Source organism: Scyliorhinus torazame, chromosome 10 (genome assembly GCF_047496885.1).
Source record: "Scyliorhinus torazame isolate Kashiwa2021f chromosome 10, sScyTor2.1, whole genome shotgun sequence".
Taxonomy (NCBI): domain Eukaryota; kingdom Metazoa; phylum Chordata; class Chondrichthyes; order Carcharhiniformes; family Scyliorhinidae; genus Scyliorhinus; species Scyliorhinus torazame.
This window is the reverse complement of record NC_092716.1, coordinates 82,290,445-82,317,848: the sequence shown is the minus strand read 5'-3', so window position 1 is coordinate 82,317,848 and position 27,404 is coordinate 82,290,445. Positions and strand designations below refer to the sequence as shown.

The 27,404-nt window shown below is 47.6% G+C and overlaps 1 protein-coding gene across 1 annotated transcript in view; it reads left to right on the top strand.

Moving 5' to 3' along the window:
- LOC140430228 (dynein axonemal heavy chain 5-like) overlaps positions 1 to 27,404 on the top strand; it is a 502,949-nt gene that overhangs the window by 136,389 nt on the left and 339,156 nt on the right. The window contains exons 19-23 of the mRNA XM_072517658.1: positions 9,027 to 9,257; positions 11,622 to 11,809; positions 12,229 to 12,331; positions 13,579 to 13,706; positions 18,548 to 18,749. Of these exons, the coding sequence (XP_072373759.1) occupies positions 9,027 to 9,257; positions 11,622 to 11,809; positions 12,229 to 12,331; positions 13,579 to 13,706; positions 18,548 to 18,749 (852 nt within the window). The remainder of the gene's footprint in view (positions 1 to 9,026; positions 9,258 to 11,621; positions 11,810 to 12,228; positions 12,332 to 13,578; positions 13,707 to 18,547; positions 18,750 to 27,404) is intronic.

Genomic DNA, 27,404 nt, shown 5'->3' with positions numbered 1-27,404 from the left:
CTGGAAGATTGGAACCAGTATGCAGAGTGCATGAGGTACTTTGTGCAGACAAACGGGATTTTGGGGGAAGACCAATAAAAAGTCCTCCTCCTGACCACCTGCAGGGCCCAGACGTTTGGGATCATAATGAGTCATGCTCACCCTGCTGCACCGGAATTAAAATCCTTTGATGAGCTGTTTGCTTTGTTTTTGGAACACTATGACCCCAAGCCCCCTGTAATTATGCAACAGATTAATTCTAATACGGCAGTGCGGTCTCCTGGCGAGTCAGTCGCGGACGTCTGAACCTGTCTGCGACGTTGGTCTGAACACTGCGTATTCAGGCCATCTCTCTCCGAGATTTTGAGGGACTGGCTTGTGTGTGGCATTAACAATGTGGCAATACGGAGGAAACTGTTGACCAGACGTCTGTGGACTTATTGTCACGGACCACAAGCCGCTGCTTGGCCTTTTCCGGGAGGATAAGGGAATCCCACCCATCACGCGGCTAGTATCCAGCGTTAAGCGCTCCTGCTCACTGCATACGAATATTCATTTGGGCACCAACTGGGTACCCACATTGCCCATGCAGACACCCTCAGCCGGCTAACGTTGCCCTGTCCCCACAATTTGAAACGGGCTATTGAACTTTTCCTATTGCACGAGCATGCAGAGAAAGGTGTGCATGAGCTGCAGGGGTCCGTGGACTATGGCATCCATAGTTTGACACACCTTTCTTTTCGAACTCCCTCTGCATCAAGGGATGGTGCCAGTCTGGCCAGACTTCCTCCGCAGGGGAAGCCCCAGAGACAAGTTCGCAGCAGAGTTTGAATCTCGGATGCTACTGCTGACCGGAGGGATACTTCATCCACGGATTAAGGGGAGAACCGGCCACATTGCCAACTGTATGGTCGGCAAACTCCTGATGGTCAGAGCCGCTAATTTTGGCGAAGAGAATGCCATCCGTGCCAACCACCAAGTTCGTTCTGAACTAGGGCCTTGCATGATTACGCCCTGGTGGAGGGGGGCTGTTTATTGCAGTTGAACCGTGTCACGGCTCCGAACGTTGCAATGATACGTGTCACCTTACAGAGGAATGGTCATCTGGTGACAATGGAAATGGACACTGGTGCCGTCGTCTCTATTATGGACCTCCGCACATTTTGGCGGCTTCGTGCAGGGATTTTGCCACTGACATAACAGCACAATTGGCAACCTGCATTGGGGAGCCTTTGAAGATCACGGGGACCATCGTAATTCCGATAATGTATGGACAGCCGTCAGGGACCGGGGCAAATTCTGTTAGGGTGATACTGGTTAAGAGTCCTCCATTTTGACTGGGAACAGGTTTTTCGGATGGGCACCGGTGATCAATATGATGTGCCGGGTAAATACCCCAAGGTGTTCCACGAGTGTCTGGGCAGGATAAAGGGGTGAAAGCCCATATCTCTGTGGGTGCTGAGGCTCAACCCCGATATTTCAGGGCGAGGCCTGCCCCGTACACGCTGCTGGTGAAGGTCGACACGGGACTTTGGCACCTGCAGGATCTGGGGTTCATATGCTCGGTTCAATTTGCGGAATCTGCCGTGCCTGTGGTGGTACTGGCCCATGCATAGGACGATGGCACAGAACGCACCCTTGCGTTCGCTTCTAGGTTCCTGGCGGATGCAGAGCGTCGTTCAAATAGAGAAAGAGGGCATGGCAGTGATTTTTGGTGTAAAGAAGTTCCATTCGTACATTTATGACCAACATTTATTTATTGTCACGGACCACAAGCCGCTTGGCCTCTTCCGGGAGGATAGGATCACGTTGGCTAGGATCCAGCATTAGGGGCTCCTGCTCACTGCATACGAATATTCATTTTGGCACCAACCAGGAGCCCAAATTGTCCATGCAGACACCCTCAGCTGGCTAATGTTGCCCGTGACTGCCTTGTCCCCACCAGTGGCAGATGAGGTCATTGTGACACTCAACTTCATGGATACTTGACCGATGACAGCTGCTTAAGTGCATGAATGGACACAGCGCAACCCGGGATTGCTGAATCTTCACCTCATGCTGTTAAGCAGCAGGAAAAAGGAGGCCCTCCGATCGTTGGCCCTGAGGTTCTCCCAGTTCAGTCTAGAAGACAGCGTCATATTATGGAGAGCTCGTGTGGTCAGCATGTCTGCTACAGGACCTTCACAGTGGCCATCCGGGGCATCTAAGATGGAAATCTTGGCCCGCAGTTATGTCTGGTGGCCTGGCATCGAAGGGACATCGATAGGGTTGTGCGCAGCTGCCTGCCATGCCAGGAGCATCAGGAACTCCAACCGTCAGCCTCCCTCCACCCTTGGGAATAACCAAGATGTCCATGTGTTAACTTACAAGTTGATTTTGTGACCCTCCATGGGGTCCATGTCCTCGGATTATGGATGCCCACTCGAAGTGACTTGAAGAGTGCAAAATGACCTCTACAACTTCAGTGCCACGATACGGAAACTCCAGGGATCCCTGAAGTCCTGGTGATGGATAACAGAACTCCATTCACAAGTGATAAATTTGCTGTGTTTATGAAGAGGAAGAGTATTCAACATATTCAAACCGCCCCATTTCATCCCACCTCCAATGGTTTTGCAGAATCAGTGGTCCAGACTTTCAAAAGAGGCAATCCACTGGGTCCATGGACATGCAGCTTGCACGGTTCCTTTTTTAGTTATTGCACAACGCCGCATGTGACGAAGGGAATCGCTCCTGCGGAGCTGTTGGTAGGCCGCAGGCTCGGGACCTAGCTGAGTCTGACATTTCCAAGTCCCTGCAGGAAAATGGCGGTGCAGGAGGTGACGCAGAGGAGGCACCACAATTTGAGGATGCCAGAGCGGGCATTTCTCACCAGGGATACTGTCTAGGTCCAAAATTCTGATGACGGAACGTTGTGGCTCCCAGGAATAGTGCTGGAACAAACTGGTCCGATTTCATATAAAGTCTGGGTTCATGGGAAAGTCCACAGGAAGGTCTTGGACCACCTGCAGAAGCGATAACCCGTACTTTATGACACTCGACCGGCAGAAGTGGCACCTCCGCCGCACCAGGAACCACCCCACCCCTGGGAACCCATCCGCCCGGGTTAAGAGGGGATGACTCCGGATCCGACATAGATGCAAAAGAGTCATTACTGGCAGACGGGCATGTGTCCGGAACCGAGGTCCCAGGGGTCACTCTTCGATAGTCGGCCAAACAAATACACTCTTCCGTACCCAGAGCCGCCGAAGGCGGAAACGCAGCCGTGAACAAAGCGGAGCAGGAAGGCCCCATCATTGGTGGCCGAAGGGAGACTTTAGGATTTGGGGGGGGGGGGGGGGGGGGGGGGGGAGAGAGGGAGGGGGTCGGTGTCATGACCCCCATGAGAACCAAGAGGAAACCATCATTGATCTACCCTTGGAACCAGGAGCTTCCCAGATATGAGGTGGAGACCACCATCTGGGGCTTTTTATGAACTAAGATAATTTTATTTCTTTATGAACTAGTCCTCCCAACAGGGACTGTCCTGGGAGTGACGTGTTGCCTTCAGCAGGACTTTCACAGTAACTTACTGCAGTGTTAATGTAAGCCTACTTGTGACAATAAAGATTATTATTATAGTAAATAGTTAAATAAAGTTATATCCATTTACTGCCAGCTTCCTTGGTCATTAAACCTCCCCAAGGTCCGGGTCACCTGGAATATATCTTTCTAACAGTCCTGGGACTTTGTTCCAGGCAGAGTGTTGCACTACATCCTCAGTACCTCTACAGCACTGTGCCTGGCTGAATTGGAGAGCTATCAGCCAATCAGTTTGGCCAACATCTCCCATGGATGGTGTGGTATTATCATAACTATCAGCATTACAAGGGTTAATGTAGTACATGAATAACCACTAGAGGGAGCTGCACATACCACTATTTAAAGCAGTGATGCTGGACCTTAGGGGAGGAGTGTATGCAGGAGACAGCTAGTGAAGGTCATAAGACCAGTTAGCGTGAGAAGGTCAGATTATAGTGTATACTAGTAGTGATATTAGCAGTAGATGAGTGTGGTTAGATGTTATTAATCAATTCTGTATTCTAAAGGATTAAGTGTTAACTCAGTTTAGTAGTGCAAATAAAATCATAGCTTTGTTAAAGTAAAAGTTATATTGCGGTCTTTGTGGAACACTACGTCAACCATCCTAAATAAGCAACACAAAAAACACCACCAACAGGACTTCCTTCCAAGTGCCGACGGAGGTCAAGCCCATTGTCAATCACTCTCAGGATTATACAGGTCCTTCCTGTTGATTCCCTTATTTCCCCTTTCTTTATTTTAGCCGTTATCATTTTTGACCCATGGATGCTTAATGGACATTTATCTCTTAAGTCAAGCAGCAGAGAGAATGAGGAATTCTAAAGATACAACAGAGGACACTCTGCTAGTTTTGGACAGAAAAACTCAAGACATTTTGACACCCAAGAGACAGGGGTGGGACTCAGGTTGATTGGTTGGCTGGTCGCCAATGACTTGGCCAAAATGCCATATTCTGCCCGGTAACAGGTGGTGATTGGATCCTCTCCTCTGTCTGTCTTGTGTGTGTGTGTAGAGGGTGGGTGCAAGTTAAAGTGGGGACTTAGATAACAGTTAACCAGTTGTATTTGCTGCATATTTCATTATAGTTCTTGTTATAAATAAAAAGTAATTGTGTTTAAATTTATTGGGGAGCCAAGTGTCAAAGACTTTGGGTATTTTTCGAAGGAATATTGGTTAATTCAATTGCGTTGTGACTCTGGGTCAATTGGGGCTGGAATTGACGGCGCACTAGCCCAGGGTGTCTTAACAGGATGGCGACCGCTCTCCATCCTTAGAATAATACCCAAAGTATCTCATCTTATTGACTACCCATCTACCATATTAAGCATTCACTCCATCCACACTGGTGCATAGTGGCTGAAATAATTGACATCTATCGGATGCACTGCAGCAAGTTGCAAAGGTCTTCTCAACTGTAACTCCCAAACCTACGAGGTATACCACCTGGAAAGTCAAGGGCTGCAAGCCACCTCCAAGTTCTCTTCCAAGTCCCACACCAAGTCTTATTTGGAATTATATTGCACTTTCTTCATTGTCGTTGGATCAAAATCCTGGAATTTCCTCCCTAAAAGCACAATGGGAGTACTTTCATCACATGGTCTCCAGTGTTTCAAGAAAGCAGTTTGTAGCCATCTAAGATGGCCACCTGCAAAGGACTATGGGAATTATGGCCAACTGAGGACTGAGACAGATACAGAGCCTATGTGTATTTGAAACACAGGTAACCAGACCTGACTGAAACCCTCCGCTCGTTTGCTTTTTAATGGCCCATTTTCCCAGGACAATAGAACTCCAATCAAGCAACCGGTACAGCCACAGACTGATCGTGCCACTCCCCTTACTCAGAAAGCCCAACTGTCAAGGTCAATGACCGCTAAGGACCTGTCCAGCTACCAAGGCACCCGCCCCTTTATTTGCCAAAATCGAAGACCGTGATCAGAGCCCTGTCGAACTATTGGGTCCAAGGTTATGGACCACCCCAAAGAGCGTGAAATCCCAAAGGGATAAAAGAGGGCACAGCCATGTGTTCTGTCTCTTTTGGATCTGGCCTGTGCCAAACCAATTGTAGCAGGAACAGTCAGCCAAGTTCAAGACCAATGATTGCAACCTGACACCTGAGCCCAGCAGAGACAGAGCCACTTTCTTCCAACCAGCCAAGTGAAATCCAGATAAAGGCCTTATCTATTTGCACAGTGCCGGTCGCCCTGAAGTTAAGTATAGGTTATTGTCGCTGATAGGTGTAGTTTAACTCATAGTAGATATTGTGTTTGCATGTCGACATAACTCTTGTGTATGTCAATAAACCATCTTTTGAACTAACTAACTGGTTGTATGGTCATTTGATCGATATAAGAGAAGGCTTGTGGGTCACCAACATCATTAATATTGGCAATGCAGTTGGGATCGAACGAGGCAACAAGTTCACCATTAGCTTTTCATGGATAATTTGGAATCGTTCAAAATGCTGGCATTGCCAGTAGAACATAGAACATACAGTGCAGAAGGAGGCCATTCGACCCATCGAGTCTGCACCAACCCACTTAAGCCCTCACTTCCACTCTATCCCCGTAACCCCTCCTAATCTTTTTGGTCACTAAGTGCAGTTTATCATGGCCAATCTACCTAACCTGCACGTCTTTGGACTGTGGGAGGAAATTGGAGCACCCGGACAAAACCCACGCAGACACAGGGAGAACGTGCAGACTCCGCACAGACAGTGACCCAGCGGGGAATCGAACCTGGGACCCTGGCGCTGTGAAGCCAAAGTGCTAGCCACTTGTGCTACCGTGCTGTCCTAGAACGGAGCACAGGGTGTAGGCAGTAATGTGTACATCCTGTGCTCCGTTTTAATAACAAAAGCCTTGGATAGGCTTCAGTAAGCTAAGTTCAAAGAGCACCTAGTTACAATATTAATGTTGTAAAGACATGGATGCCTGAGACAAACTAAAGCAGCTTGATGGTAAGTTTGACCTCTATTTTCATTGCACAGAAAGAAATATGAAGTAAACAGAAACCTGAGGTGATTGCAGAGGATAACTTCTTTACGAACTTACATTCTTGTCATTAGTATCAGCATTTCATGAGTTGTCTTCCCTCATCTCAGAGCTCCAGTTGTTCTGTGGAGTACAGGACCACCCATTCTAATACAGTACTAATGAAATGTAACTTAGTAATGGAGCACAGTTTGAAAATCTCAAATTGTCTTTCTTTTCCCTGGACTGGACAAATTGGAAGTCCAGAGCCTGATGTAACTTTTACAGGAGTGCAAAAACCCGGTATGGAGCAGGGAGTGAACATATGTAATAGAGTGCAAAACAACATTCTCCTTCTTTTGAGCATTTCACCTTCTTCCACTCCTCTAACCTCTGCTTTAAAATCCATCTCTGTAGTTTTGGTTAGGCTAAACCAGAGTATTGCTTGCAATTCTGATCATCACACTTTCGGAAGGATATGAAGAGAATGCAGAGGAGTTTACTCAAATAGTTCCAGGTATGAGGGATTTTAGCTACAAAGTTAGGTTGGATAAGGTGTTGTTTTCTTGGAGTATAGGAGGGAAGATTTGATCGGCATGTACAAGGTTATGACAGGTATAGATAAGGCGGACAATGTAAAGCTGCTCCCATTAGTTGATGGTCCAAGGACCAGGAGACGCAGATAAGGCTTTGGGCAGAAGGGGGAGAAGAATGTGAGGAAGAACTTTGATATGCAGTGCATGGTAATGATCTAAGAGCTCGCTATCTTTGAGGGAGTCGGAAACAGAGATGATTACTGATTTCAAAAGGAAATTGATGGGCACCTGAGGAAAATCAATTTCCAGAGGCAAAGGGACAAAGTGGGGAAATGGGACTGACTGGATTGCTATACTGAGAACCAGCATGCATTTGATTGGCTGAATGACCTCATTCTGTGCTATAACTCTGACTGCACTGTTGGAGTGCTGTTCTGGGCATCACAGTTTAGGAAAGTCTTGCAGGGAATGCAGCTAGATTTGCCGGAGTGGTACGTGGATTAAATGACAAAGGGAGATTGCACAAGCTAGGATATTATTCCATCGAATTTAGAAAACTAAGCAGGATTCTATATTAAAGGGAATGACATGGTACATAGAAAGACATTCTCTTGTTTGGGGAGTTTAGGATTAGGGTACCTTGCATTAAAATTTAGAACCAGGCCTTCCAGGAGTGAAATCAGGCAACATGACAAGGATGTCGAAGTTTGGAATTCTCTTCACAAATGGCAGTTAGCTTTGTTCAATTGTTAATTTGAAAACAGATTTCTTTTAACCAAAGTTTTAAAGGGATATGGGTAAATGGCAGGTTTAGTGAATTTCAGATCAACTGTTCGCATTGAATTTGGAACAGGCTTATTGCTGTTCCAAGAAATCTGATTGCAACCAGAATCCGCAGCATTGTGGCTGAATTTCTAGGTTATGAGCTAATCAGACATTTCCATGATATTTTTAAGGAGGAAGTTGCATTTTGATGGTAAGTATTTCTTCTTTTTGGATTAGATTATACACCCAAAGTCAGACAGTGTGCTCCTAACAAATGTGCCTGGAGATTCCGATAGGCTTTGATTAACTCTCCATTTGAATTTCCTTTGTGGGAGAGTTCATTGTGATGACTCTTAGTTTATCTTTGACAGCATATATGGGCCGGGATTTGCCGACCCCGCACCGGGTCGTAGAATCCTGGGGGGGGATGTGAGAATCGCCCCCGCCGCCGGCTTACCGATTCTCCGGCGCCGATTCTCCGGGCCCCGACGGACCGAGTGGCTGCCGAGTTCGGCCGGGTCCCACCGACGTGGGTTAGTCAGGTCCCACACGGTGGGACCTGGAAGATATGTCTGCGGGGCAGTCCTGGAGGGGGGACGGGGGGATCCGACACCGGGGGGGGGGCCTCTGCGGCCTGGCCCGCGATCGGAGTCCTACCGATCGGCGGGCGGGCTGGTTCCATGGGGGCCTATGTTCCTCCACGCCAGGCCCCTGTAGGGCTCCGCCATATTGCCCGGCGACCAGCGCGGAGAAGGGAACCCCCGCGCATGCGCGGAATCACGGCGGCCGTTCCGCGCATGCGCGGAATCATGCTGGAAGTAGTGCGCATGCATAAACTCACGCCGGGCGTTCCACGCCAGCTGGAGCCGCGGGGACCACTCCGGCGCTGACCTAGCCCCCTAGGAAGGGGAGAATTCCTCATTATCGGGGACCGTTGATGCCAGAGTGGTTGGCGCCGCTTTTCACGACGGCGTCAGAACTTGGCCGCGGGATTGGAGCATCCCGGCCATGGGGTTTGGGGCTCATGATGTATATGTGTAAACCTCCAAAATTAGGTTCCGTGAATTAGTGTCTTTTGGGTTCAGCAACACGCAGAGGTGACAGCAAAAGTATCTGCAATTTTAGTTGGAAAATAGAATATTTTTTATGAGTTTGGCAAGAGGCATTTACAACATTTTATTCTTCATGACAGAAAATAAGGAAACAAACATATCAGTGCAGTCCCCAAAGGACCTCTCTCCAGATGCTGATCCAACCTCAGCAGTGAAGCAGTTAAGAGATCCCAAGTTCCTGAAGCAAGAGGCAAAGGAACTGCTCAATCACTTCAGCCGCCGAAATGTAGATGCACTTGTTAAGGTCATACGCAATGCTCTCGAAACACTAAGAAAACGTATGCAGACTTCGCACAAGGTTCATTGTCAGGGTATGGTTCTGAGGTTCATAGAGATTTCTTGCTAAGATATGCTCTGCTCATTTTATGATCTATAATTAAATACTTTGACATGAATGATTTGGTCATTTAATTCAAGTAATTTAAAATTGAAGCTTGAAGTAGTAAATCGGAAGCCTAGCATTAAAGGCGTCTTTTTCAAACCTAATGCAAGTGACAGAAAAAGCTGAATATTGAAAGTGGTTGGAGGAAATATTAGATCTGAATGCCAGTAAAACATAAGTTAGCTGGTTTGAGTCCAGCCTTGAAGATTGAATCGGAATACCTCATGGTCGTTGTGCACTCGAATTTGGGAGAAGTGCTTAAGATTTGCCACGTTCTTTATCACTTGCCCCCTTTCAGAAATGGAGTTATCACCAACAAATTGCATAGCTGTCCTGACAGAAGTACAACAAAGTATGTAACCCAGTCAAGGCTTTCTCTCCAGGAAAGTCACTCTGAGTGATCTTGTCAGTTAACTAATTTAAAGAAATTATGTGGTTGTTAGAAAATTTTGCTGTAATCACAAATGACAGTATACCTTAATTCAATTTTGCTTTTACTGTTTGACTTTTCTGTTACCTATGAAAGTTTCAGGCAGGATACAGGAGGCTAAATTCCATGAGCATAAGAAATAAAATGAGGTTAATTTTAGCAGTGTAAAGTCTGCACATGGATATGTTGGCGGTATGCAATTAATTTGAGCAATGTTTACACAAATGATTTAAATTCAATTTGCGCAAGTATTTAAAGAGTTTGCAATTCTACCCAAATCCATAGAATATTTACTTAGAGACTGAACTATTACAATGTGAAAGATTTAATGGTGTTACCAAATTGCTATTCGGCAGTCAGTTAGAAACATTGGGGAAGGATTTTAGTCCAATATCAGGATGGGAACTGAGGAAGGTAGGTGCATAATTGCAAACCACCTGCTGGCATGCTGGTTTGCTGGCATCATCCTGCCTCCAGGCTAATTTTTGGTGACTGGATTGGGGGGGGAGGGGCAGAACAGTTTCACATTAGTGAACTGTAGGTAACCAATTGACGTAATTGAAAGATAATTAAAGCATTTGATCAGAGGTCGAATAGAATTTTCAAATCAACCTACGGGTCCAAACCATGTCGGGAACACAGCAGTTGTCTGGAGACAGCCTCCTGGCAGCAGATCGAGGTGGGAGGATAGTGCTCCAGGAAGAGTTAAAGGGACCCTCCCCCACTCCAGAAAGAGTTAAAGGGACCCTCCCCCACTCCAGGAAGAGTTAAAGGGACTCCTCCCCCCACCTTTGTGGGTCACAGCTGTAGAAGAGCCCACTCCAAAATGCTAGGCCAGAAGCCATGGCTATATTTTACTTAAGAATTTCAAAAGTTCTCAGAGAGCATATCAGGATAGAGGGTCCCCCATTGGTTTACCAGCTTTGACCATCAGCTATTTTAATTGGGAGTCCTATAGGGCCTCTGACCCCTAATTGCCCAGTTCAGGCAAAGTTAATGTTGAGTGACTGCGCGCGACATATTGTGGGAGCGAGATCCAAATTTGACTTTAAAGTCTGGGTCTCAACTATCAAAATACTAAGTCCTGCCCTACATTTCTGATTAGCATGAGATGCATAGAATCCTTCCACTGCAGAAGGAGGTCATTCGGCCTATCGAGTCTGCACCAACCCTCCAAAGGAGCACCCCACCCATGCACCCCCACTCTATTCCTGTAATCCAACCTGAACTTTTGGACACTGAGGAGCAATTTAGCATAGCAAATCCACCTAACCTGCACATCTTTGGACTGTGGGTGGAAACCGGAGCACCCGGAGCAAACCCACACAGACACGGGGAGAAAGTGCAAACTCCAGACAGACAACCACCCAAGATCGGAATTGAACCCGGGTTTTTTCATAGACGAGGGTTATGGTTATGGGCGGGAGGGGATGTGGAGAATGAAAAATGGAGTTGAGACAGGGCCAGATCAGCCCTAGCCTTATTGAATGTTAGAGCAGGCTTGAGGGGCTGAATGGTCTATTCCTGCTCCTAACCCCAATGTTCCTATTTTTGGTTCAATAATAAAGGAAAATACATACTCATATATTGATAAAAATCAGTTTATTGGAAGAAATTTAAATGTGTAATATATTCAAGTATTCAACATGGTAATGTCTGTAGCATTAAATAATTTAGCAATTGGGAGTGGTCATGAATTATTAGCAACAAATTGGTGCAGATGCTGTGAGCATTTTACCTGGTTTATGGGGCTGTGCTTCCTGACCTTGCTCTGGTTCTTGCAGAAAATGAGCTTGAGGGAATCTAGAGTAACAACGATATGCAGGTATGTGGGCATTGTTTTGACAGATTTTCTCATTTTAGATGCTAATTCTGATTATCAGAAGCAAATCTTCAGAGCAGTCCTCCATGTTGACATCCGCCTTGCCATACCTGATATTGTGCTGCATCCTACCTTGGAAGAAATCCAGTGTATTTTGAATAGTGCCTATGACTATATTATCAATGTTTCCAAGGGAATATCTGTGTGGAGCAAGAAAAGAATGACAAGAGTATGTATTATGGACATTTTAACTCTTGATTACTATGTAGTGAAGTTAGGCAGTGCTACGTTTTGATTTATTTTTAAGCTCTCCCAGCTACTTGCAATAGTTGTTTGTCCCTACATTATAGACAATGTTGTTAAAACAAATTAGAAATCAATATTTCTAGAAAACATCAAGTTGAACTTTGCAGAGATCATTGATGTAAATACCAGCACTCATGAAATACTTACCTAATTATAAATCAAGGTAATGTATAGCATTAAAGAAGCATCAGTTTGTTAACTTACAGTGTGGGTGAAATGTCAGTCATAATGTGTTCTGTAAACTACATAAAGAAATACATGAAAAACACCAAAGAGTTGAAATGGCTGGCACATCGGACAGGTGTTTACAGAGACTGAATAAATTTGTAATTTCATTAACAGAAAAAAATAAATGACAATCGAATGGCTGAATTACAAAGAAATGACAGAGAGAGTGATCCCTCCATTGATGCACTTGTGGCTACTCATGAAGGCAACAAAGCAGGTAATTTCCACACTAATGGATGCAGGTACCTGTACTGCATCAAGACAGAAGCAACCAACTTGCTGACCGAGGGCACCGGGCTTGGAGATGTCTCCTGCCTGGTTTCCTCATGCTGCATGTCAATCCAAGTACAAGCACCAACTTGTACCTTATGTTGTAGCTTCACTTTGATAGTGTACTCTATGCTGCACTCTGTGCAGAAATTCCTAGTTTTGTAATAAGATCATCAGATCATAACTCGGCACTTAGAACGGGACATTGGTGGATTTTCCTGAGATGTTCACAGGTTTTGAAACTCAGCCAAACATTCATAGTAGGCTCAGCCATCAAAGCAAACCCTTGCAACTGCAGAATATGGAACTCATTGAAACTGAATAAAAGATGGTTAGATTTTATTTTTAAGCTACACCAGATGGCTGGTCAATTAAATCAATCCAGGGACAGGTGGCTGCCTTTTATTCCCTAAGTGAAAGCTGCAGACCATTTTATTTTTCAAATTTAAAACACTGTGGACTATTAAATCACTTTAGATCATAACATTATAGTGTGTAAGCACTTTTCTCTTCAGTTTTGACTGCATAATAGCACTTTCCCACTGGGAAAGCATCTTACACCTTATACCATGCTGATCAATATAATGGTCAACTTACCCTTTGCAGGATAGAGCCTTATGATCAATCACTGCAAAAAAACATCTAATTTATAATACAGCCACTAATAATGACATTTGAAGTTGTCAAAACATTTAACACTTACCTGGAACAATGTTCCTGATTCCTCAGCAGGCTTTGTCCACAGTTCCCGAACTCTCTGACAAGGCGGATTTTCAGAATCCTTCTAAAATCTACCTAACCCAATGAAAATACTGGGGATAGGAAAAACAACTCTCCCCAAGGGCTGTCAATGGTGACATTGACATTAGATGGTGCCTGTGGGTTTGTGATACAATCCCAACCTTTCTGCCTGTAGGAAAATTGTGTTGCAGGAAAATTAAATTTGGTAGAAAAAAAGTTTTGGTGATTCCTACCCGACTCCCAACTGCAAGAGGAAAGGGTAATCCAGCCCAGATTATAGAGTATTTGATCTAATTGCTGTTGTTGAATACTGCTGTATGTACATAGCAATAGTGAGTGCTTCTCAAAGTAAATTATTTATGTGGCATTTCTGGATATCCTGGGTGATGTGATAAGACACTAATTTTTTCTTCTATGACAGAATATTAACAAAATTCTTATTTTCATGTGCAGATAATACTGTGCCTGATGTGGCTGCTGTCTGTGCCCAACCTAACAATAACTACAAGATAATTTCAGAAAATAAAGAGATAATTAGGCTGGTTTCTCTTATTTCATCATCCACAATTTCATTTAGAAAGGTAAAGCAATTAGCCTGGAAATTGATGTTTAATTGCAGTCATATCGAATTGCGCTATTTAGTGAAAACATTCTATTTAGTGAAACATTGTTTATTTTCATAGAATAGAATTTACAGTGCAGAAGGAGGCCATTTGGCCCATTGAGTCTGCACCGGCTCTTGGAAAGAGCACCCTACCCAAGGTCAACACCTCCACCCTATCCCCATAACCCAGTAACCCCACCCAACACTAAGGGTAATTTTGGACACTAAGGGCAATTTATCATGGCCAATCCACCTAACCTGCACATCTTTGGACTGTGGGAGGAAACCGGAGCAGCCGGAGGAAACCCACGCAGACACGGGGAGAACATGCAGACTCCGCACAGACAGTGAACCAAGCCGGAATCGAACCTGGGACCCTGGAGCTGTGAAGCAATTGTGCTATCCACAATGCTACCGTGCTGCTGGGTAAATGCCTGTTAAAATAACGGGGCCAGGAACATGATCGGAATAATTGTAAGATAGTTTCTCATAGTCATTTTTCATTCGCTTGATATATTTATTTTTTAAGGTCATTCCTAAAATGTTTTATGGTGCAAGGTTTTATTTGAATCCCAGCCTTGACTGAACCTCAGTTAAATTAGTGGAGGTGACAGGGTCGTCAGATTTTGGCTGAGCCTGATGGGGGATTGCACAGCAATGAAATTAAACTTGGCATATCTGCGAGTGGGAAAGTAGACGTCCTTTACCCTCAAAAATGCCAATTCTGGATTAGCATTCACAGTAAGGTACGATTTATTGGCCAAGAAAGGACAATATGGAGCCAGACGTGCAAGTGGATTCAAAAACTCAGAATAGGAAGAAGTTATTTGGTTCACCAAGATCATTTGCCCAACAGGTCACATAATGATCAAGTTATTGAAAATTGTTGTATCATGATTGCTTGTAATATAGGTAAAATATTTGCTAATGATTTACTAAATTTTCTGTTCTTGACATATATTACTCATCTGAACTTGGGGACACAGGGTGAAATTTCAAAGCTGTAGATGATGAACAGTAGGAAACAATGAGAAGAATAGCAACACACAACCATAGGAGGACATAGGAAAACTGGTGAACTGGGCAGACATGTGTCAATTAAATTTAACACAGAAAAGTGTTTTGTTTTGATAGGAAGGATGAGGAGAGACAGTACAAAATAAATGGTAATTTGAAAAGGGATCAGGAATAGAGAGACTTGGTGGGCAAGAATGAACAAGCCTTTGCAAGTGGCAAAGCAAGTTACATAGATCCATAGTTACAGAGAACATACAGCGCAGAAGGAGGCCATTCGGCCCATCGAGTCTGCACCGACCCACTTAAGCCCTCACTTCCACCCTATCTCCATAACCCAATAACCCCTCCTAACCTTTTTGGTTGAGTAAGCTTTTGAAAAAGCATGCAGGATTCTTAGCTTTATTCCCACCACTCCCACGTACAGCACTGACTAAAACATTGGTTGGGAGCCTGACTATGAAAAAACTGGTTACCTCGCAGTAATTTCACACAAGGGCAAGACATCCGCGCCCAACTAAGGAGGAAGTTCTACCTTAGTTGCAAGCCAATTGGATTGGTTGGTAGCTCTCTAATCCCAGCATTCAGCACTGCTGGGGCCACAACCAGAACCGACACAGTGGTTAGCGCAGGTTTCCTCAGGGTGTTCCGGTTCTCTCCCAAAGTCCAAAGATGTGCAGGTTAGGTGGGGTTACGGGGATAGGGTGGGGGTGGGGGGCCTAGTTAAGGTGCTCTTTCAGAAGTTTGGTGCAGACTCGATAGGCCGAATGGCCTCCTTCTACACTGTAGGAATTCTATGGTTCTTTGTTTCCAATAGGAGTTTATGGAAGTAGCACTCAAGGTAAATCTGGGGTAACAGTGGGGCCTGAATTTCAGGCACAAGTGAGGGGGTTAGGGAAGTGGGAGACTGGATTTGAAAGGCTGGGGGAAGGATTAAAGTGAGGGTATGACCTTGTGGAGAATGATAACCCCAATGGGCAGAAGGAAATCCCCAATGCAGGGTTCTTCACCTTGCCTGACACCGGTTTTCCCAGTACAAGTTGCCAAGCTACCCGTTTGCCCTGGGTCTCTCCTACTGTGGGTACAATAGTGGCTTTGGGCCCGGCACTGGATGGGTTCTGGAGGGGAGTTGCGAGAACAGTATCTAAGGTGGTGAAAGTTCAGGTCAAGCCAAGCTGGGGGCTAGCACTATTTGGAGTAGCGGACGAGCCGGGAGTGCAGGAGGCGAAAGAGGCCGGCATCCTGGCCTTTGCGTCCCTGGTAGCCCGGCGAAGGATCTTGTTAGTGTGGAAAGATGTGAAGCCCCCCCAGTGTGGAAGCCTGGATAAATGATATGGCAGGGTTTCTCAGGTTGGAAAGGATAAAGTTTGCCCTGAGAGGATCTGTGCAGGGGTTCTCCATGCGGTGGCAACCGTTCCTAGACTATCTCGCGGAGCGTTAGATGGAGTTCGGTCGACAGCAGCAGCAACCTGGGGAGGGGGGGGAGGGGGGGGGGCAATAGGGAAGGCCGGTTCTTCGGGGGGGGGGGGGGCATCTGAGCAAGAAAAACATAAACAATCCGGAAAACATATGTCCGGGAGGAATCCAATGTACAAAGTTCTATCTCATATTGATTTGCCATGTTTATGTCTTGCTATGCGAGTTTTGCGGGGGGGGGGGGGGGGGGGGGGGTTGTTTATATGGTTGAAAATTCTGTTAAAAGTTCTTAATAAACATTTTTTTAAAAAAAATAGTGGTTTTGGGATGACGGACTTAAGTAGCCATTAATTGGATTGGATTTGTTTATTGTCACGTGTACCGAGGTACAGTGAAAAGTATTTTTCTGCGAGCAGTTCAAACAGATCATTTAGTACCTGAAAATAAAATAAAATAAAAATAAAATATATAATAGGGCAACACAAGGTACACAATGTAAATTCATAGATAGCGGCATCGGGTGAAGCATACAGGAGTATAGTATTAATCATGTCAGCCCATAAGAGGGTCATTTAGGAGTCTGGTAACAGCTGCGAAGAACCTGTTTTTCAATCTGTTTGTGCGTGTTCTCAGACTTTTGTATCTCTTGTCCAATGGAAGAAATTGGAAGAGTGAGTAAACTGGGTGGGAGGGGTCTTTGATTATGCTGCCCGCTTTCCCAAGGCGGGAGGTATAGATAGAGTCAATGGATGGGAGGCAGGTTTGTGTAATGGACTGGGCTATGTTCACGACTCTCTGAAGTTTCTTGCGGTCTTGGGCCGAGCAGTTGCCGTACCAGGCTGTGATGCAGCCAGACAGGATGTTTTCTGTGGTGCATTTGTTAAAGTGGGTAAGAGTCAGTGTGGACATGCAAATTTCCTTAGTTTCCTGAGGAAGTATAGGCGCTGTTGTACTTTCTTGGTCCAGGACAGATTTTTGGTGATGTGCACACCTAGGAATTTGAAGCTGTCAACCATCTCCAACTTGGCCCCATTGATGCAGACAAGGGTGTGTACAGTACTTTGCTTTCTGAAGTTATTGACCAGCTCTTTAGTTTTGCTGACATTGAGGGATAGATTGTTGTCGTTGCACCACTGTATTCTGACTCGCCGTTGTTTGAGATCCAACGACTAGGGCCTCAATAGAGGGTGATCAGGCTGCCTAACACCTCTACTGCAAACTAGGAGACAGCTTGGGGTTGGGTGGAAGAGCAGGCCATGTGTTGGATTTTATGAGCCCTCTGGCTTCAAACATGCCAGCAGAGGATTAAAACTCAACCCACAGAGTACAAAGGGAAAGTTATGCACCTAGGCCCCAGTTAGAGATTTGTTGCTAACTCAGGGCATGACATATTAGAAAGGTGTCTAGGCCTTCTAGAGAAGAGAATCACTAGAATTATTAAAAAAGTAAAATACAGCAATGCTGGAGATCTGAGACAAAAACAGAAAATGATGGTAAAATGTCAGCAAGCCAGGCATCTGTGGAGAGAGAAACAGAGTTGGTGTTTCAGGTTGATGATGTTTCATCAGTTCTTGAATTATAGTAGGGTGAAAGACTCCAGTTAAATGGAGAGACTAGGAAACACTGGGCGTGCTCTCCATCCAATAGATAAGATCATGGGGAGATTTGATAGAGGTGCCCATCATGAAGGACTTTGAGGGAAGCACGGTGGCACAGTGGTTAGCATTGTTGTCTCACAGCGCCAGGGACCCGGGTTCAGTTCCAGTCACTGTCTGTTTGGAGTTTGTATGTCTGCCTGGGTTTCCTCTGGCTACCCCGGTTTCCTCCCACTGTCCAGCTATGTGCAGGTTTGGTGGATTGGCCATGCTGAATTGCTCATTAGTGCCCAAAAGGCTAGGTGGGGTTATTGGGTTACAATGATAGGGTGGAGCGTGGGCCTTTCAGAGGGTCGGTGCAGACTCGATGCGCCAAATGGCTCGTTCTGCACTGTATCGATTGTATGAGTGACAAGGGAAAACTATCCAGTGGCAGATGGCTCAGTGCGAGCAGATTTTAGGTAATTGGCACAAGATGTGATGTGAGGCAAAAAAATCATGTAGTGAATTGTTATGATCTAGAATGCACTCCTTGAAAGTGCATTGGAAACAGATTCCTTAATAACTTCAGAAAGGAAATTGGATAAATAGTTGAAAAGGAAACATTGACAGTGCTATGGGAAAAGAAAATGGAATGGAACAGTCTTTCAGAGAGCCAACACAGGCATGATTGGTCTTTTTTGTGCTGTATCACTCTATGATTCCATGAAAACAGTGAGGTGATTACAATTTTCTTAACATTTCAATGCAGTTAAAATTTTCAATGTTTTTGGTTTGACTGTTCTTGTCCTAGGGTCTACAAGAAATTCTAGAAAAATTCAGCAAGTACAGACATATCTGGACGGAAGATCGCAAAAAAACTCTTGCAAAGTTTATGGAAGGTTACCCTTCACTGTCTGCTTTTGAATTCCAAATCACGTTTTACCACAACCTGCAAGTCCAAATTCAAGCTGAACCTAGGGTCATATATATGGGTGCTCTTGCACTGTGTTCAGGTACTTACTCCAAAACTTAATTTAGGAAATTAAAGTGCTGTGATTTTTGGAAAGATAAAAATAAATTAAAGAAGCAAAAAAAAACCAATTGGGCAAAATTTCTAATACTTCATGCACTTATGAAAGAATGCAACCTTTTGTTCAAAGTACAATTTTCATTTACGTGCAAGGCCTCTGGAAATGTGAATATTAAATTCAATTTGGCTTGACATTAATTTGATTGCAGCAAAAAATAATAAGAGTACATTGTTTTCAATATTTAACTTTGAATGTTTTACACATTCTACCAAAGTAGAGACAAGAATAATACAGTTGTGGCCCTGCAGTAGAGTAAATATTTTGATTGCTAATCTTATTTTGCTGTATTCCCATTAAGTGAAGAGCCAGATTAAGGCTGTTCTGATCCCATGTAAGGCAACCTTCCAGTTGAAATTTTGTCTAAAAGCTTTTCAAAATGATAAATTGGAAAGACCTGCATCACTCTGTGAAGAGTCCGAGTGAGACAAAAAGTACAGCAATATTCTAGATTTCAGAAATAGCATTATAACGCCCCACTAGAAATTGATTTGCATTCAACTTCAAGTTTGAAGTTCACCACGCTTAAACTAATGAGCAAGGGGATCATGTGAAATTGGTAATCTTGTGTCACTAGTACATAACTGATGTCCCCAAGAGGCAGTGCTCTGGCTACAAAAAGGATGAAGATTGGCCCGTAGAGGTGCCAACAGCAGAGCGCATGTGAGTCCAGTTAGGGAGGGAAAGAAACAGGGAAAGGGGCACGGTACAAATGGTAACTGGCAGCAGTCCACACTTTTAACATTGAGTTAAAAGTACAATTGTTGCATATTCAGCTGACTAAAAACATTTTTGCTCATCTTTTAATAACAGACGCTAGTGGTCTCTTCGAAGCTCTGGTTTAACTGCTCAGTTTTGCAAAAGGGCCTGAAAAGGTGCTAGATTTATAATCTGCTAAGGCAATGGGCCTGGATTTCTTTTTTAAAAAATAATTTTTATTGAGGTTTTCACAAAATATCAACAACAGAATGAAAAAGGAACCCAATAGAATTAAATACAGAACAAAGTAAAACAACCCCCGTGCCTCCCTCCCCCAATACATAAATAATAAATTAACACCCCGAATTAACACAAAGCAAACATAGCAAATATATACATCCCCTCAGATCCCCCAGGGTAAATAAACAAAAATTAAATAGAATCCCCCTCCCCGGGTTGCTGCTGCTGTTGACCATTGTCTACCGTTCTGCCAGGAAGTCAAAGAACGGTTGCCACCGCCTGAAGAACCCTTGTACCCATCTCCTTAAGGCGAATTTCACCCTCTCCAATTTAATAAAGCCCGCCATATCGTTGATCCAGGAGTCCACGCTTGGGGGCCTCGCAACCTTCCACTGAAGAAGAATCCTTCGCCGGGCTACCAGGGACGCAAAGGCCAGAATTCCGGCCTCTTTCGCCTCCTGCACACCCGGCTCCTCTGCCACCCCAAATATTGCGAGCCCCCAGCCCGGTTTGACCCTGGATCCTACCACCCTCAACACCGTCCTCGCTACGCCCTTCCAAAATTCCTCCAGCGCTGGGCATGCCCAGAACATATGGGTGTGATTTGCTGGGCTCCCTGAGCACCTAACACACCTGTCCTCACCCCCAAAGAACCGGCTCATCCTTGTCCCGGTCATGTGTGCCCTGTGCAGCACCTTAAACTGTATGAGGCTGAGCCTCGCGCACGAAGAGGAAGAGTTCACCCTCCCTAGGGCATCCGCCCACGTCCCCTCTGCGATCTCCTCTCCCAACTCCCCCTCCCACTTACCTTTCAACTCCACCACCAAGGTCTCCTCCTCCTCCTGCATCACCTGGTAAGTTTCCGCGATCTTCCCCACTCCAACCCACCCACCGGAGAGCACCCTGTCCTGTACTGTGCGTGGCAGCAGCCGCGGGAATTCCACCACTTGCCACCTGGCAAACGCCCTTACCTGTAAATAACTAAAGGTGTTCCCCGGGGAGAGCCCATACTTGTCCTCCAGCTCACCCAGGCTTGCGAACTTCCGTCCACAAACAGGTCCCCCAACCTTCTTATCCCTACCCTGTGCCACCCCGAAAACCCTCCATCTATTCTCCCTGGGACAAACCGGTGGTTCGCCCGTATTGGGGTCCACACCGAGACCCCAACTTCCCCCCTGTGCCGCCTCCACTGCCCCCAGATTTTGAGGGTAGCCGCCATTACCGGGCTCATGGTATACCTCCTTGGAGGGGGCGGCAGCGGCGCCGTTGCCAGCGCCCCCAGACTCGTACCCTCACAAGATGCCATCTCCATGCAGCCCCCTCTATCACCCACTTGTGCACCATCGCCGCATTGGCGGCCCAGTAGTACCCACAGAGGTTGGGCAGTGCCAGCACCCCCCCCCCCCCCCCCCCCATCCCTACTCCACTCCAGGAACACCTTTCTCACCCTCGGAGTCCCTCGCGCCCACACAAACCCCGTTATACTCCTGTTGACCCGCCTAAAGAAGGCCTTCGGGATAAACATGGGGGGGCACTGGACCAGGAACAAAAACCTTGGGAGCACCGTCATCTTAACTGACTGCACCCTACCCGCCAGGGACAGCGGCAACGCGTCCCACCTCTTGAACTCCTCCTCCATTTGCTCCACCAGCCTCGTGAAATTAAGTCTATGCAGGGCCCCCCAGCTCCTGGCCACCTGGACACCCAAATACATGAAGTTCCTCTCCGCCCTTTTTAGTGGGAGCTCGCCAATCCCCCTCTCCTGGTGCCCTGGGTGAACCACGAACAACTCGCTCTTCCCCATGTTGAGCTTGTACCCTGAGAAATCCCCGAACACCCTGAGGATCCTCATTACCTCCGGCATTCCCCCCACCGGGTCCGCCACATATAGCAGCAAGTCATCCGCATAGAGCGACACCCTATGCTCCTCCCCACCCCGCACTAACCCCCTCCAGTTCCTCGACTCCCTCAGTGCCACAGCCCCGAACCTCTTCAGCACCTCCCACAAGTATCTACCCTATCAAAAGCCTTCTCAGCGTCCATCGCCACCACTATCTCCGCCTCCCCCTCCCTCGCCGGCATCATAATAACATTCAGGAGCCTCCACACAGTCGCGTTCAACTGCCTCCCCTTCACGAACCTCGTCTGGTTTTCGTGGATCTCCCGCAGCACACAATCCTCAATTCTCGTGGCTAAGACCTTCGCCAGCACCTTAGCATCTACGTTTAACAACAAAATCGGCCTGTAAGACCCACACTGCAGGGGATCCTTGTCCCGCTTCAGGATCAAGGAGATCAGTACCCGGGACATCGTCGGGGGCAAAGCCCCCCCCTCCCTTGCCTCATTGAAGGTCCTAACTAGCAACGGGCCCAACAGGTCCACATATTTCTTGTAGAATTCGACCGGGAAACCGTCCAGCCCCGGTGCCTTCCCCGCCTGCATGCTCGCTATCCTTTTGGCCAGCTCCTCCAGCCCAATCGGGGCCCCCAGTCCCGCCACCAGTCCCTCCTCCACCTTCGGAAACCTCAATTGGTCCAAAAAGCGGCCCATCCCTCCCTCCTCCAGTGGGGACTCGGACCGATACAATTCCTCATAAAAGTCCCTGAAGACCCCATTGATGCCAACCCCACTCCGTGCCACACTCCCGCCCCTATCCTTAACTCCCCCGATCTCCCTAGCTGCGTCCCGCTTCCGAAGCTGATGTGCCAGCATCCGACTTGCCTTTTACCCATACTCATAAATCGCCCCCTGGGCCTTCCTCCACTGCACCTCCGCCTTCCTGGTGGTCAACAGGTCGAATTCGGCCTGGAGGCTACGCCTCTTCCTCAACAGTCCCTCATCAGGCACCTCCGCATACCTCCTGTCTACCCTCACCATCTCCCCCACCAGCCTCTCCCTCTCCCTCTGCTCTCTCCTCTCCTTGTGGGCCCTAATGGAGATCAGCTCTCCCCTAACCACCGCCTTCAGCGCCTCCCATACCATCCCCACTCGGATCTCCCCGTTATCGTTGGTCTCCAGGTATCTCTCTATGCTTCCTCGGACCCGCTCACTCACCTCCCCGTCCGCCAACTGCCCCACCTCCAAGCGCCACAACGGGCGCTGGTCTCTCTCCTCCCCCAGCTCTAGGTCTATCCAATGCGGGGCATGATCCGAAATGGCTATCGCTGAGTACTCGGTATCCTCTAGTCTCGCTATCAGCGCCCTACTCAATAAAAAGGTCAATCCGGGAATAAGCCTTATGAACATGCGAGAAGAATGAAAATTCCCTAGCCCCTGGCCGTGCAAATCTCCAAGGGTCCACCCCTCCCATCTGGTCCATAAACCCCCTCAGCACCTTAGCCGCCGCCAGCTTCCTACCCGTCCTAGACCTGGAGCGATCCAGTGCCGGATCCAACACCGTGTTAAAGTCTCCCCCCCAATTATCAGGCCCCCCCACTTCCAAGTCTGGGATCCGACCCAACATGCGGCGCATAAAACCCACATCGTCCCAGTTCGGGGCGTACACGTTAACCAGCACCACCCTCTCCCCTTGCAGCTTACCACTTACCATTACGTACCTGCCGCTATTGTTTGTCGCAATGCTCGAGACCTCGAACGACACCCTCTTTCCCACCAAGATCGCCACCCCCTGATTTTTAGCATCCAGCCCCGAATGAAACACCTGACCTACCCACCCCTTCCTCAATCTTACCTGGTCTGCTACCCTCAGGTGTGTCTCCTGGAGCATGACCACATCCACCTTCAGCCCCTTCAGGTGCGCGAACACCTGGGCCCGCTTAACCGGCCCATTCAGTCCCCTTACATTCCAGGTTATCAGCCGGATCAAGGGGCTACCCGCCCCCCTCCCCCGCCGACTAGCCATAACCTCTCCTCGGCCAGCCACGCGCCCGCACCCCATGCCCGGCCCGTTCCCCACGGCGGCAGACCCCCGTCAAAACCCCCTCTACTCGCTCCAGTTCACCCTTGACCATAGCAGCAGCAACCCGGACCCCTCCTAGCTGCTTTACTCCCCCCATTGCACTCCCGCAAGTCAGCTGACACCTGCTGACCCCGGCTACTCCCGCCTCTCCTTCGACTCCTCCCATTGTGGGACATACCCTCCTCCTCCATTACCAATCCGCAGGCTCTCTGCCTCCCCCTTCCATCCCAAGCGCGGGAAACAACCCTCGCTTCCCCGCCCAGGCCCTGCCCCCTCCAGCCTTCAGCGCGGGGGGTGGGCCTGGATTTCTGACTAACATGGTGCATACTGGCTGCTGAATCAGTTGAACACGCCATACGCCACATTTCGGCCTTCAGCTCCCTTTTTACAACTGATAAATGGGTGCTGCATGGACTCATTTCTGGGCCATCTTCTGATTGTTCATATCTAACGAACATGCTTCTTTATGCAATTAAAAGTCAAAGCCTGATTTAATGGGAGAATTTCTAAGTGTCGTTTTGGGCGTGATTGGCGGGGTGTTTCTCGACGGCTGCAGTGGTGTGATCGAGGCCTGTTAATAACAACACTTAGAACCGGAAATGAGCCCTCACAAGCTTCTCGCTATTACTGGCAGTCTCGCCATCTGATTCGCCAGACCCGTGCCTCAGCACCTCGAGGCTAACAAGGGGGAGCTGCTTTTTACGAAGAGAGGGTGAGAGACCACCAGTTAGGATAGTCACGTGGAATGTGAGGGGGTTGGGAGGCCCAGTCAAGAGGTCAAGGGTGCTTGCGCATCTTAAAAGTTTGAAGGCCGATGTAGCAATGCTGCAGGAGACTCACTTGAGGGTGAAGGACCAGGTGAGACTTAAGAAGGGTTGGGTTAGTGAGGTGTTTCACTCTGGATTTGATAGAAGGGCTCGAGGGGTAGTGGTAATGGTCATCAAAAGGGTACGGTTCCAGATGGAGAAGGTGGTTGCAGATCAGGGGGGGTTGGTACGTGATTGTGACAGGGGCGCTGGAGGTAGGCTAGTGGTGCTGGTAAGTGTATATGGTCCCAATTGGGATGATGTAGGATTCGCGAGGAAGGTATGTGGGGCCATCCCCGACTTGGACACACACAAACTGATAATGGAGGGACTGGAACTTGGGGCAGGAGCCAAGGTTGGACAGGTCACGGCCACCCTTGCTGGTCCCATCAGGGGGGGCGAAAGCATTGGCTGGGCTAATGGTGGAAATGGGAGGGGAGGACCCTTAGAGGTTTCTGCACCCGAGGGAGCGGGGGTACTCGTTTTTCTCAGCAGTCCATAAGGTGTACTCGCGGATCGCTTTTTTCATGGTGGGTAAGGCACTGCTGGCTTGTGTTAAGGGGTCAGAGTACTCAGCAATTGCAATATCAGATCATGCTCCGCATTGGGTGGATATGGTACTGGAGAAGTGGGTGGTACAGAGACCAGGGTGGATGTTAGATGTGGGACTGTAGAAGGACTGAGGGTTCAGTGACAAAATTGAAAAAGCAATCGAGGAATATGTAGGTTTCAACTGCACGGGTTAGGTGTCGAAGGCGGTTGTCTGGGAGGCTCTAAAGGCGGTGGTGAAGGGTAAGGTGATCTCGTTCAAGGCAAGGCTAGACAAAGAGGAGAGCGTCAGAGGGTAATAGATGAGATGCTGGAGGTAGATAGGAATTATGCAGAAGATGGGGACCCAGCGAAGTTGGAAAAGAGGAAGGAACTTCAGGCGAGCTTTGACCGACTATCTACCAGTAAGATGGTATGCCAATTGAGGCGAGCAAGGGGTACAGTTTACGAGCATGGAGAGAAGATATGTTGGTGGGTCAGCTCCGGAGGGAGGCTGCAGCAAGGGAAATTGTCCAGGCGCAGGACAGGGCAGGGAAGTTGGTGGTAGCTCCAGATCAGATTAACAAGGTCTTTAAGGAATTCTATGAGCGATTGTACAGGTCAGAGCCACCTGGGGGAAGCCGGGAGGTCAGGAATTTCTAAATGGACTGGAGTACCCGAGGTTAGGGGAGAGGAACAGGGCTACCTTAGAAGCGGCGATAGTGGAGCAGGAGATAAAAGATGTGATTGGGAGGATGCAGTTCAGGGAAGGTGGCAGGGCCGGATGAGTTTCTGGTGGACTGTATGTGTTAATGGTGACTCTGGGTGATTCCTGATTCATAAGACCATAAGACTATAAGATATAGAAGCAGAATTAGGCCACTCGGCCCTTCGAGTCTGCTCCGCCATTCAATTATGGCTGATATTTTTCTCATCCCCATTCTCCTGCCTTCTCCCCATAACCCCTGATCCCCTTACTAATCAAGAACCTATCCATCTCTGTCTTAAAGTCCTTTTTGTTATTTGTTTAATTTAACATGCGGGTAAATGTTTGGGGGTTTGGTGGGAGGATGAGATTGTTGTTATTGATATGGGAATTGAAATTGCACTCGTTACTGATTATTGTTTATTGTTGATGGGTGTAAATTTGGGAGAGAACATGAAAAAGGAGGAGAATAAAAATATTTTTTAAAAAAGGGGGGAGCTGCTTTTCAGCGCTCCTCACCATTCACTCCCAGTCAACACACAAGCATGGCAACGCACAGAACTGCTGCTCGCTTTGGCGATGCTGACCTGACCAGACTTCTCAGTGCCCTCGATGAGAAACGGGGCATCTTGTTCGCCCAAGCGGGTTGGGGGGGCCAGCAGAAGGGCCACCAATACTGCCTGGGGGCAGTGGCAGAGGCTGTCAGTGTGGGCAGCATGACAAAGAGGAGCGTCGTATAATGTAGGAAGTAGACCAACAACCTCCACTGAGCTGCAAGGGTAAGTTACCACCTCTCTCCGGACATCTGATCCACCTGCCATCCTCAAACACCGCCCCACAAATCACTAGTTAAGAACTCACCCATGCGGCCCGATGGAGGTCGTTGATCTTGCGGCACTGGGTGCCGGTCCTCCTGGTGACACTCCCCGAGCTGACTGCCACTGCCACACCCTCCCAGGCGGTACTGGCTGCCCTGTGACTGACCCTCCGAGACCCTCGGGGAACAGGGCATCCCATCTGATGCGTAATGAGGCAGACGATTAGTGACTTAAAGTGAAGAAACCCTTCGGGAGCAGTGACCACAATATGATAGAATTTACCCTGCAGTTTGAGAGGGAGATGTCACGGTATTACAATTAAGTAAGGTTAACTAGGACTTCCGGGTGCGGCGATGACCAGCTGAGTCGCACGTTTCGGCAGCTCCCGGTGAAACGGACTTTTGGGCTCTTGATAGGAGCCCCAACGGCAATTTTGACGGCTAAAAACACTGTGTGGTAAACCAGAAGGGAATCCCCCCTGGATACGGATGGAAAAAGGAGGAGAAAGTGGCCGGATTGCAGTGGATCCTTTAGAACAGCAGCAAGGAAGGCAAGCAAAAACCAAGATGGCGTCGGAAGGTGGCAGTTTAACATGGGGCCGTGAACAACAAGAGTTCTTGAAATGCTGTGTGGAAGAGATCAAAAAGGAAATGAAGAAAGAGCTGTTGGCCCCGATACTACAGGCGATCGAAGGGCTAAAGGAGGAACAAAAGACCCAGGAGCGGGAGCTTCGGGTCGTGAAGGCAAAGGCAGCCGAGAATGAGGACGACATACAGGGCCTGGTGGTGAAGACGGAGACGCAGGAGGCACATCAGAAACGATGTGTGGAAAGGTTGGAGGCACTGGAAAACAACGCAAGGAGGA